Below are 12,499 nucleotides of genomic sequence, written 5' to 3' on the forward strand. Positions count from 1 at the left end.
AGACAGCGACCTCAAGCGACCGTAGTAATTATGACAGGAGCAGAAGTGGAAGTCAGGCGCTGTAGTATGGACAGCGTGAAACTCTGTAAGGGCTGGAAGTAGGTGACGCAAAACACAGAGTTTTCACCCAGAACACCGGAGTACGCATCCCGTGTGAAACCAACAATGTGTAGTTGTCTTTGTGTTTGTAGTTATTTTAACCCAAAACACAAACAAATAAAATCAGCTGTATTATTTAGTTTATCCATCAACACTAAGATTAGCAGAACAGTTTTGCAGCCGCAAATCCACTAAACTAGTTTCTCCGTTTTTTTGATAACTTACCAAAGTTAAACCCAAACTGTAGCAGACTGTGGGGCACCAGTGCGCAGGAAGTGATGATGCATTTATGGTAAAATAGTTCCAACCCGTTTTTCTAGCATGCCTATATGGTACTGCATCATGTTTCCTCCTCTGGAAGGGCACCCTGGAGGGCACTTTATCACATTTTATCTACCATAGGGGCATCCAAGAGGGCACTTTTGCTGCGTTTTTTCCAAACATGGGGGCAGCAGGAGGGGGCGAGCCTCAACATAAAACCTGCTATTGGCTTCAGGTCATTTGGAGACGAAATAGTTTCATCTTCTATCAGAAACACACACATTCCAGTACAGGAAACAGAAAATTGAAAACGACTCTCTTCCTCCCTCTACTGGTGATATGATGTTTGAGCACATTTCCTCAAAAGTACCCCAATAATGATGCTTGGTACTAATGGTATACTTTTTTTTTTTTGCTTGCTATGGGTAATAAAGGAAACTGTATTAGCCACAAACAACCTGCATGTTACAAAAAGATGAATATTTCTTCTTAGCTGAGGTTTAGTAGGACTTCCTGCAAAAGTTCAGACATCCATACAACCACAGTAAGATATCAAATCTTAGTGGCCTTCTACGCACCCTCCCATTGACCTGAAAATGTTCTTTTTTCCTCAAAAGCAATTGTGAAGCTGTAACATTAATCCTCAGCCAGACTCTGAGCTTTATCATCACTCCTCTGGGTCCCTGTGAAAAGGCCTTGGCCTGCAGACCCCCCCCACCCCCCTTCCAGTCAACCTTCCCATAGCCAAGGAAAAGAGCGATGTAAGCTGAACCCTCTGAACCCGACTCGACCAGTAATTAAGGCAACAATGGGACAATACGGGGCAGTGTCTGGTTACTGTCAGAACGAGAAAGTGAGAAGAATGGAAGACAATACCTGCCACTTTCTGCACTCAGGGTACTGAAGTCAGGTAGATTAGGAGAGAGAGACTGTTCGGGGGAAAAGGAGCAGGTCTCCCTTGATGGATTTGGAAAAGAACTGTGTGAAAGAGGTTTACTGGCTGTGCAGGAACTTGTCTGTTTTGATCCGCCTCGCTCTGCAAACTCGTCTGTGACCCTGGTGCAATTAAGGCACTCTCATGCCCTTCAGTGGTTTACAGTACGTGCATTGGCCTGTTTGATGCTTGAGATTTATCTTCTATTATTGTAGCTTTATGCTGCTGAAAGCTGTTTATGTACACTGCCTTTTCACCTCCGCCTGCAGGAGAAAAATCATTTACCCTGCAAAAATGTTAAATATTCACTGGCTCCAACTTGTCAAACATGAGGATTTGTAGCTTTTATGTCATTGTAAAGATAAGATAAGATAAGATAAGACAAGATAAGATAAGATGAGAGAAGATAAGACACATAACAGAACAGAACATAACATAACATAACATAACATAACATAACATAACATAACATAACATAAAGCATATCATAAAGCAAAAAAGAAAACTTTATCAAAAATCATAACATGTTTCTACATAAAAATGTTATCAATAAGACCTTCAAAGTTATTTTATACTTCTCATGTCTATTTGTATTTTACCACTCTAATATGTTCTGTGCTGCTTCTATTTATCTGAATTCTTTGTAGGCTATATTATCATTTTGTCAATAAATCAGAAATAGGCCTATTCATTATCTTACTTTATATTTTACATACAGTATGTTATATTTTATCACTATATTTTAACGTATGCACTATTTTTTTTGTCTTAGATTCTCATTATTTATTTATTTTTATAGATGCATATTTGTTTGAGCATTGTTAGAGGGGAGCCTGAGATCCAAGATTTTCATTGCCAATGACTGCTTCTCTGTTATTGTTGTGCATATATATGACAATAAATAACCTGAAACTTGAAACAACCTACAGGATTCCTGCAAACTGTCAAGACTTTATTTCTAAAAGAACTAAAAGTTCAATACAGTATATTCATAAACATGTTTTTTTAATTTTTTATTACAATTCTGCAAATATATTTTACAGTATAAAAATGATGTAAAAAATAAAATAAATTATACAACAAATAAAATGTAAGATGAATAAAAACAAACAAACAAAAAACAAATGGGGTCTGTTAAAACAATTGGAATAAATTTGAAATGTCTTAACAGTTTAATCGTTTTTCCCAATTAGGAATTTTTGAGTTGTAAATTATCAATCATAGTCAAATATGTTTTAAAATCAGTATCTTTAAAAATATAAAATGAGGATATTCTTTTATCATTTTATGTATATCATATTTTGCTAAAATAATAATCAAATTAATTATGTAAATCTCATCAGCTGAAAAACTGGGATTGTTAAAATTGAGTAATAACTCAATCTTTGTTAGTATGATATCTTTTTCAAAATGTTTTGCGAAGTTCTTCTGTAAATTAAACCAAAAAGAAGTCCAGAGACTAGTTAGTTTACAGTTCAGTCATTCAGACAGCAGACCAGACATTTTAATTGAAATACAACAAACATTATACAGAATTCAAATGATGGGGCTTACAGTAATAATTTTATGGATACCAGCACACATTAAGGGGTCAAAGGAAATTAAATGGTGGATAAGGTTGCAAAGGAGGCTACAAAAAATAACGACATTGATTTGACAGTTAGCTTCAGCGAAACAGAAATGAAGAGCATTATTAAACAGAGGCTACGTTCCAAATCGCATACTTTTTCTTTTTACTATTAGTACATACTGCAGCTGCGTAGTGTTGCATGCAGTATGCATAACAGTGTGCCTTTAGTACGTACTGTGCGTTCCAATACCCCATACTACCCTACTATTTAGTATGCCAGAAAAAGATTTAGTATGTCCCAATACATAATATGTCAAACGCAGTATGCCAAAAATACCAGGATGTCCTACTACATCCAGTCGCATTTTTTCAGTATGCAAGCCAGCATGTTTTTCTGGCTATTCTGACCCACAATCCTCTGTGCATGGGGATACATGAGCAAGAGGGTCAAAGTTCAAGGTGCAATGTTATGAAGAAGTAGTATGTCCCAGTTGTATGCATATACTGCATGCAACAGTACGTACTTTGTAAGGGCAGCTGCAGTACGTACTAGAAGTAAAAAGAAAAAGTATGCGTTATGGAACGTAGCCAGAGACTGAGGGAAAAATGGCAGAAGCAATGAGAGGAAGAGAGGAAAGGACGGTGGTTTTACAGAGTTCAGAGGAAAGTGGGAGAAATGAGGTGTAATAGGAAGGAACCGGAGAGATGAGATAATCATATCAAGACTTAGATTTGGACACACTGGACTAAACAGCACACTATTTAAAATAGGTAAACATGACACAGTGTAAATGTAATTACTGTGGACAAGAGGAGACGGTGGAGGATGTCATATTGCATTGTGAGAGATATGAGGAAGAAAGATTTGAGTCAAGGCCTCAAAGAGATTAAAGTACACTTTGATTTAATAGATATTCTACAAAAGAACTCACTAAATGAGTGTTATAGAATATTATTTCAGTATCTTAGACAAATTAATATGATTGGAAAAATATGAGGTTGTTTGTTTTCTTTTTTCTTTTTTCTTTTCTTTTCTTTCCTATTTTTTTTTGGGATATAGTAATTATTAGCCAGTCTGATCTACACTCCAGACCAGCTGGTGGCGGTAATGCACCAAATCGTTGTTTGCCAAAAGCCAATAAACACCAAAGAAGAGGAAGAAGAAGTCTGAATGGTACCGTCGCCTGTGGATTACGACACACTGTCGCTTAGTTATCTAATCAGCCAACATGTCTGCATCCATGAGACTGCTGGTCCGGAGGGTGCTCCGTCTCTCTCACAGGAACATCACCGCCGCTGCTGCTGCTGCTGCTGGAGGGGTTTCAGGCCGGTCAGGCTGCTGCTGGGCACCGTCCACCTGTCGCTGTTTCAGCCATGCAGCCGGAGACAAAACGACACATTTTGGGTTTGAAACGGTGCCAGAGACGGAGAAGGCGAAGAGAGGTGAGCTGCAGCAAAGATACTCTCAGGTTCCTTCTGTAGCATAACGAACATTCACAAATCATGCTATTTAAAGGTCCCATAGCATGCTCATTTTCAGATTCATACTTGTATTTAGTGTTTCTAGTAGAACATGTTTACATGCTGTAATGTTAAAAAAACAACTTTATTTTCTTCATACTGTCTGCCTGAATATACCTGTATTTACCCTCTGTCTGAAACGCTCCGTTTTAGTGCATTTCGACGGAATTGCGACAAAATTGCAACAGAATTGTGTTGTTAGACAACAGCTTGGGTCCATGTGTACTTCCTGTCAGCTGATGACATTCACATACACTGCAACCAGGAATAAACTGGGACACATTTAGAACGTTTACGTTTAAAATTGTGTCAAGGGTATAAATATTGTATATTTGTGACATCACGAATGGGCAGAAATCCTCACAGCTTGTTTCAAATGCAGAGTTTCTTCATACGGGCTGTGTGTATTTCCCTATGGATTGAGTGTTTCGATACTTTCACAGTATTTATATAGGTCTTAAGCCTGCTTTATAATAAAAAAAACATGAAAATCTGACTTTTTTATAATATGGGACCTTTAACGAACTCCATTAAAAACATCCTGCTATTTAACAGCTATTTGCCTCTCTTTAAATGTACAAACCTTGAGGGACGGGGTTTTAGATGTTTTTGTGATCGTGAGGATTTGCTGGACTATTCGACATACATTTGAACCATGAAGTGAAACACTTATGTACCAATAAAAACTTCTAAACGTTTTAAATTCACTCCAATTTGCAGTGAAATGTCTGATGTATGCTTTATTATATGTAGGCCGAATTTAAAAGTGGCATGCAGTAATTCGTCTAACGTTTTACATCATATTGTACATGCAGAAGTAAGGAAGATAATATAATTTTGCACGCAGTATATTATGTGTATTATTTTCAGTCTGATTTTTTCTGGAATTTTAAATAACATCTTTTGTTCAGGGACTGTTTGAGGGACATACAGTTATGAATGGTGGTATTTTGTATTTATTTTATATAATTATTAATTTTACAGCTGTATGGTGATGGGACTCACTAAACTTGATATTTTTTTATTTTAAAAAACGTTATTGAAATTTAATTTAATTTAATTATGTTTTTACTTAAAAGGATAATTAAGATAAATTCACATTCAATATGTTACATAGGCCAACAAGTTATTCGTCTAACGTTTTAAATCATATTGTACGTACAGAATTATTAATTTTACAGCTGTATGGTGATTGGACTCACTAAACTTTTTTTAATTTAAAAACCTTTTATTGAAATTTTGTATTATTTATTTGTTATTTTTTTTACTTCAAAGGATAATTAAGATAAATTCACATTCAATATGTTACATAGGCCAACAAGTAATTTATCTAACGTTTTAAATCATATTGTACGTGCAGAATATAAAGGAAGATAATATAATTTTGCACGCAGCATATTATGTGTATTATTTTCAGTCTAATGTTTTCTGGAATTTTAAATAACATCTGTTGTTTAGGTACTGTTTGAGCGACACACAACTATGAATGGTTTTGCATTATATATTTATTTATATAATTATTAATATGTTGTTTTTTTACAATTGTGTGGTGATGAGACTCACTAAACTTGGTATTTTTTTATTTTAAAAACCTTTATTGATATTTTATTTTATTTTTTTAATTTTTTACTTAAAAGGATAATTAAAAAAAATTCACATTCAATATGTTACATAGGCCAATAACAACAAAAACAGTCCAAGAGAATAGGCCTTACAACCATCCGGGTTTTAGCTCATGGGTTTCAAAGTGGGGTCCGGGGACCCCTAGAGGTCCTTCACAGGGTTCCGGGGGGTCCCCAGCAAAATGAGAAATAATTTAATTTCACTATAATTCCTCATAAGTAATACATCTAATCAGAATCTATGACTATTTTTGTAATGGGTTTCATACGCTGTCTGTAATAATACATCTAAAAGCAAAAATCCGATCAGATGGGAAACCCCGGGACAAAATCTTCTCAAATGGGGGTCCGTGGTCTAATTTGTGTCAGTTTAGGGTCCTTGAGATGAAAACATTTGGGAAACACTGTTTTATTTAATCTCAAAAGTCTAGTATGTGCCAGGGAAGTCCAAAGTTCTCCTCAGCAAGGATATGTTTGATCACAATGGCACATCTTGTTTTCCACAGTTTAAAACACACAATGCTGATAACAGGTTGGCATCTTTCACCCCTCACAAATAAAGAACAGTTCCTCACTTGTGTGTTTTGGTTATACCGAATATTTACTGAACATCATAGTCAGGAACATTCAAACAAGTTCCTTCCATCAAAGTGGTGCGTGTCATCATTTAGGAATATAAAACCATTTTCTTTACTTATAATAAAGACTTTAACCCTGTAAACCATATGCAATGGTGCAGTAAACTGAACACACTATCGACATCATGTTCAAGTTTATTTGTCACTTCAAATGTAAAAAAAATACCATAAACCTCATAAATAAATTTAAAAAAAAAAAAGTTAAATAAAAAAAACATTTCCCTGAAACACAAAATGTGAAAGCATCAAAAGAAAAACATAAAACCTCTCAAGTATATTGACAGATGATCTCTCTCTTTGCTTTTTCAGTGTATAAGGTATTTGAGAATGTGGCGCAGAAGTATGATAATATGAACGATGCCATGAGTCTGGGGATTCATCGACTGTGGAAGGACGTGCTGCTGCACGTCATGCACCCACAGCCCGGGGTGCGTCTCCTGGACGTGGCGGGCGGAACAGGTAAAGCAGCTTGTGTGCACCTCTGCAAAACATCAAACTGAAACCCTGACTGGTGTCACACATCTGTTCTGTTTGTGATGATCCGCCCCTGCAGGTGACATTTCCTTCCGTTTCCTGGAGTACGTTCGCTCTCAGCAAGAGCGGCAGAAGCGGCGGGCGGCGCGGTCCATGCAGACACCGTCGTGGCAGGACATTACCAACAACTACTCCACAGAGGACGAGGGCGAGCCTCAGGTATCCAGGGCTGTGGTCTGTGACATCAACAAGGAGATGCTGAAAGTGGGCAAGCAGAGGGCCGACAACATGGGCATCAGTGCTGGTGAGCTTTTGACTTTAAAACTGCAAAACATCTAATCTCTGCATTTTCCCCAGTGGGCAACTCCGGGTCTGAGAAGTGAAGTCAATGTGGGAATACTTTAAACTTGCATTCTTTCTAACAGCCAGCAGGGGGCGACTCCTCTGGTTGCAAAAAGAAGTCTGATGTATAGAAGTCTATGAGAAAATGACCCTACTTCTCACTTGATTTATTACCTCAGTAAACATTATAAACATGAGTTTATGGTCTCAATCACTAGTTTCAAGTCTTCTTCAATACAGCATGATGTTCATTTAGTAAATTATGGTCCCATTTAGAGTCAAATAGACCATAAAGCAGGGGATGCTTTAGGGCGTGGCTACCTTGTGATTGACAGGTCGCTACCACGGCGTTGTCCGGTCTGGGAGTTGTCTGTGTTTTTGTCTTGGAACTTTAAACCTTTCACGGTGTTTTTTCAGTTCATGAAAGTGAATTCTAACCTTTTTGGTCGCCTAAAAATGTCATATTCAGCGTTTGGTTGTACTTAGCTCTCATGTCACTTCTGGTTGCAAATAACCAAGATGGCGACCAAGCTCCCAGGAAGATAGATTTACATTGGGAAAGAGACATCTGTAACTCGGCAGATATTTTTTTTTTAGGTGAATCAACTTCCCAGTATGAACACTTGAATTGCCCTTATTTAAATCATTAGGTCCTAAAAGTTGTAAAACACACTAACAGCCAAATCCAGAGTTATTTTCCTTCCTCCGTTCATGTGAATGAGACCCAGACTGAGGGCTGAGAGGCTTTATCACTCAGCAGTCGAGCCATTTTGGCTTCATGCGCCGCTGAGCAACTCTCATAGGAATGAACGGGAGCCCGCCTACAACGCTGTATCAGTTCTCTCAAACCAATGGATGACGTCAAGGTAGTGTTGTCAAAAATACCGAAGTATCGATACATATCGATACTGAATATTTGAAATGGTTTCAATACTCATTTTCTGCAGTATCGATACACGGGTACACACAGAGTATCAAATACTGTCCAGTGGTGTAAGCTGGCATTGATATCTTGGTCTTATTTAGTTATTATTTGATCAGATACGTTAAATCATAATTTTGCTCTTTTTAAAGCTGCGATCAACCAGCAGCGCTTTGAATCTGAGTAGAAAGCAAAGTTGAAATGTAGACAGTTTTTGACTCGAGTGTCTGCGCCTCTGTGCTTCAGGTCTGTCGTGGGTGGTGGGCGACGCAGAGGAGCTGCCCTTTGATGATGACCAGTTTGACATTTATACCATCGCCTTTGGCATTCGAAACGTCACCCGTATAGATCAGGTAACTGACCCGACCGTTACTACAGCTTTTCTCTATGATCCCATAAAGACAGTTTGTGCTACAGCTCTGCACTTATCAGCCAGTTAGTAAAACGGGGTTAACAGCCAGTGTGTCACTCATTAGGGACACTGAGCTGCTACCTGCTTTATAGACACCAGTACTGACAACTGTTTTATTGTGATCTGTTTGATTAAAGGTGCTGTTGATAACACTCAGTCACTAGATGTCACATTCTCCTTCCACCCGTTCTGTTGCATTCACTTCACAAGCCGTTGCCAGGCACTTACCGTCAATCTCAGCCATTTATCCGTTTTTTTCCACACTAACTGACGACCCAGAGATACTGTGTAATACCAACGTTGTTTTTAGAAGTGGGAACTAAACGTCAGATATCTTCCACAGAGATAAACAAAACATGTATTTTGCCTTCACACTTATGCAAAGTCCGGGGTGATGTCTTTGAGTTGTCCAAAATCCAATGACACTCAATTTACAATGACACTGAACATGAAAAAGCAGCAAATCCTCACATTTAAGAAGCTGTAACCAACAGATATGTTGCTAGATAAATGCCTTAAAATGATAATTAAATTTGCTGTTAATCATGTCAGCGTGAATTCATTTTTTTCTTTAGGCACTGACGGAGGCTTTCCGGGTCCTGAAGCCTGGTGGCAGGTTCATGTGCTTAGAGTTCAGCAAAGTGACAAATCCTGTATTGGCAAGGTGAGGAGGAGTGTTCACTCCAGATGGATGACTTGGTGTGAAAATGAATCAACCTTGTGAATCTCAGAAAGTCTCTGTAGATTAATTACTGCCATCACAAATCCAGCAACACATTTTAACTGCTGCTGCTTGTTTTTGCTCCTGGAGGTTTGTTGTGTGCTAATGGACAAGCTGTGCCGAGTGTTTCTCCAAGCTGCTGCGGAAATGAATGCATAACAGAACAAATTAAGAGTTTTTCTGTCTCACCTTTTTCTAGGAGAAGGGATTTTTATTTTATAATGGATATCCTGCTAAATTGAGACATTTCCCATAAATGCTCGACTTTATTGAACACAAATGTTAATATATATATATATATGTATATATATTAGTGCTGTCAAGGTTAACGCAAATTAGTTTTAACGCAACAAATTTATTTAACGCATTAATGCAATTTGTGATTTTTAGGTTGTAGCGGGCTCAGTTTTAGAGCTAGAGTGAAGATCGTGGCATCATATGAAACTACAAAACCGAAGGAATCCATTGGTACCAATCATGTCATACTAGCTCGTCACAAAGGAGGTTAAATAACGCTCCAAATTTGCACTAAATTTCGGCGATGAAAATGGGTTCTCTGGGTACCCACGAGTCTCCCCTTTACAGACATGCCCACTTTATGATAATCATATGCAGCTTGGGGCAAGTCAGTCAAGTCAGCACACTGACACACTGACAGCTGTTGTTGCCTGTTGGGCTTGAGCTTGCCATGTTATGATTTGAGCATATTTTTTATGCTAAATGCAGTACCTGTGAGGGTTTCTGGATAATATTTCTCATTATTTTGTGTTGTTAATTGATTTACAATAATAAATATATACATACATTTGCATGAAGCAGCATATCTGTCCACTCCCATGATGATAAGAGTATTAAATACTTGACAAATCTCCCTTTAAGGTACATTTTGAACAGATAAAAAATGTGTGATTAATCGCGATTAACTATGGACAATAGTTAATTGACAGTCGGATTGAGATATATATATCTATAAATATATAGATATATATATAGATATAAATATCTGAGTGGATTTTGCGTGCTTCTCAAATTTTAGAAACTCAACAAACGTTTGCATTGTGTGGTTTGGACGAACACCGCCCTCTTCTGGTTTTGTACCTCAAAGCACTTCATCAGATTACCTGATAAATGCCATAAATGACCTGGCTGCACAGTACTGTAGAGAGCATGGAGGGCCAAACGTGTGCCATGGAGGGTCAATAGTTTCCTACCTCTGATTAGCACTCCTTCAAATGGCGGGAAAGAATTCATGAGTGAAATCACCTGTTGATCAGTTTGAGTTCAAACCTGCAGACTGTTGGTGAACTACCTCTCTTGTACTGTGGGGATATAGTGACCGTTTTATAAAAATACGTTTTTTTTCATATTTGCTCAAAGTTACTGACTGAATCTTTAATCTGCAGATGTTTGACTTACAAACATAGATTTAGTTGTAAGTCCATGTTTGATTAGTGGGAAACTTGGTGGGTTAGCAACAGGTTTCAGCTCTGAGAAAGCAGCTTTTGACTCCCCTGTATTCTGTTTTTATTTTTCAGGCTTTATGACGCATACAGTTTCCAGATGATCCCAGTTCTGGGAGAGGTGATTGCTGGAGACTGGAAGTCGTACCAGTATCTGGTAGAAAGCATCCGCAAGTTCCCGGACCAGGTGAGAAAAAACAGTATTCTTTTATTTCTTACTCCACATTTCTATCAGTGGCTACTCTCAATTCTGATGATTCACCTCAAGTTAGGGCTATTTTCAATTATTTTGTATCTCCCTTTTGATCATATAGATCTAATTCAGGGTATATGTAGGAATCCTGAAGTTAAAGGGGACCTATTATGCTTTTGTGCTTTTTTCCCTTTCCTTTAGTGTGTTGTATAGTCACCGCCAAAGGGAGTTACGCTTCCCCACAGAAAACACAAATTCTGTCAATTAAGTTTGATATTTTTGCTCATCATATTTTTTTTTTAGAGATGATTTCATTAGACATATAGGCTTTAAAAAAAAAAAAAAAAAAAAACTTTCCCAGATGTTTTATTTTTCATTTTACTTCTGCGACTGTAACTAATGACAATTTAATGATTCTATTAATTGATTTTCTTTTTAATAATTAATTCTTAAAAATAGTCAGAAAAGTTCACCAAGAGTCCAAGACGTCATCAAGTGTTGTTTTGTCTGATCAGCAGATATTCAATTTATAATAATTTATTTAATAATGAATTAATACAGACAAAAGCGACAAATCATCAGTTAAAACTGGAATCAGAATAGTTTTTTTTTTCCAATGTGATAAATGATGTGAATGTTAATTGATTATCAAAATCTTTGCAGATTATTATTTTGATTAATTAACTAATTGTTTCATTGCTATTTCCCACATTGCCAAACTTGTACATTTTCATTAGTTTTAATTATTTGATGCCAAACACTATGCACTAGTGTCGCTTTGCGGATTCAGTGTCACTGAGACATTTCCTTTGCTCTTTGTCTTCTGCAGGAGGACTTTAAATTTATGATTGAGGACGCAGGTTTCTACTGTGTGAAGTACCACAACCTCACCGGTGGAATCGTGGCTCTTCATTCTGGTTTCAAGCTCTGAGATGCACTCTTGGCATCTCTTGTGAAAAAAGCAAATAGACTTGCTCTGTGTTTCGGGCTTTTCTGCCTGTATGACAAACTGTCTGCAGAGTTCTCAGACATGAATTTCAGAGCATGAAGCCGCAGAGCTCCTCTCTGCAGATGTCACTACACAATGACTGGACATATTTATTGATTTATTTTCCAGCTGATCAGCTCAGCTCAGCGTTGTACTAAAAACTGTACTTAATACCAAAGTTGGTGTAAAGAATACCTCACTAGAAAAACAAAATGTTACTGTATCTGTTGTATCAGTGTTGAGACTGCAGGCAAGTGAGTTAAACCATTTAAGTGCCGTTAGTTTTGGATCATTTTTGAAAACATTTTGGCAACAAATAATAAAACTTGTTGAAAAAGTTGG

General features: G+C 37.3%; 1 protein-coding gene across 1 annotated transcript; it reads left to right on the top strand.

Moving 5' to 3' along the window:
* The first annotated feature begins 4,010 nt into the window (after positions 1–4,010).
* coq5 (coenzyme Q5, methyltransferase) lies at positions 4,011–12,499 on the top strand. The gene is made up of 7 exons (XM_074638946.1): positions 4,011–4,307; positions 6,955–7,104; positions 7,199–7,423; positions 8,630–8,736; positions 9,371–9,459; positions 11,052–11,163; positions 11,999–12,499. Exons 1-7 carry the CDS (start codon positions 4,094–4,096, stop codon positions 12,098–12,100), a joined length of 999 nt encoding a protein of 332 aa, XP_074495047.1. The 5' UTR covers positions 4,011–4,093; the 3' UTR covers positions 12,101–12,499.

The sequence above is a fragment of the Sebastes fasciatus genome, chromosome 6 (assembly GCF_043250625.1).
Source record: "Sebastes fasciatus isolate fSebFas1 chromosome 6, fSebFas1.pri, whole genome shotgun sequence".
Classification (NCBI taxonomy): domain Eukaryota; kingdom Metazoa; phylum Chordata; class Actinopteri; order Perciformes; family Sebastidae; genus Sebastes; species Sebastes fasciatus.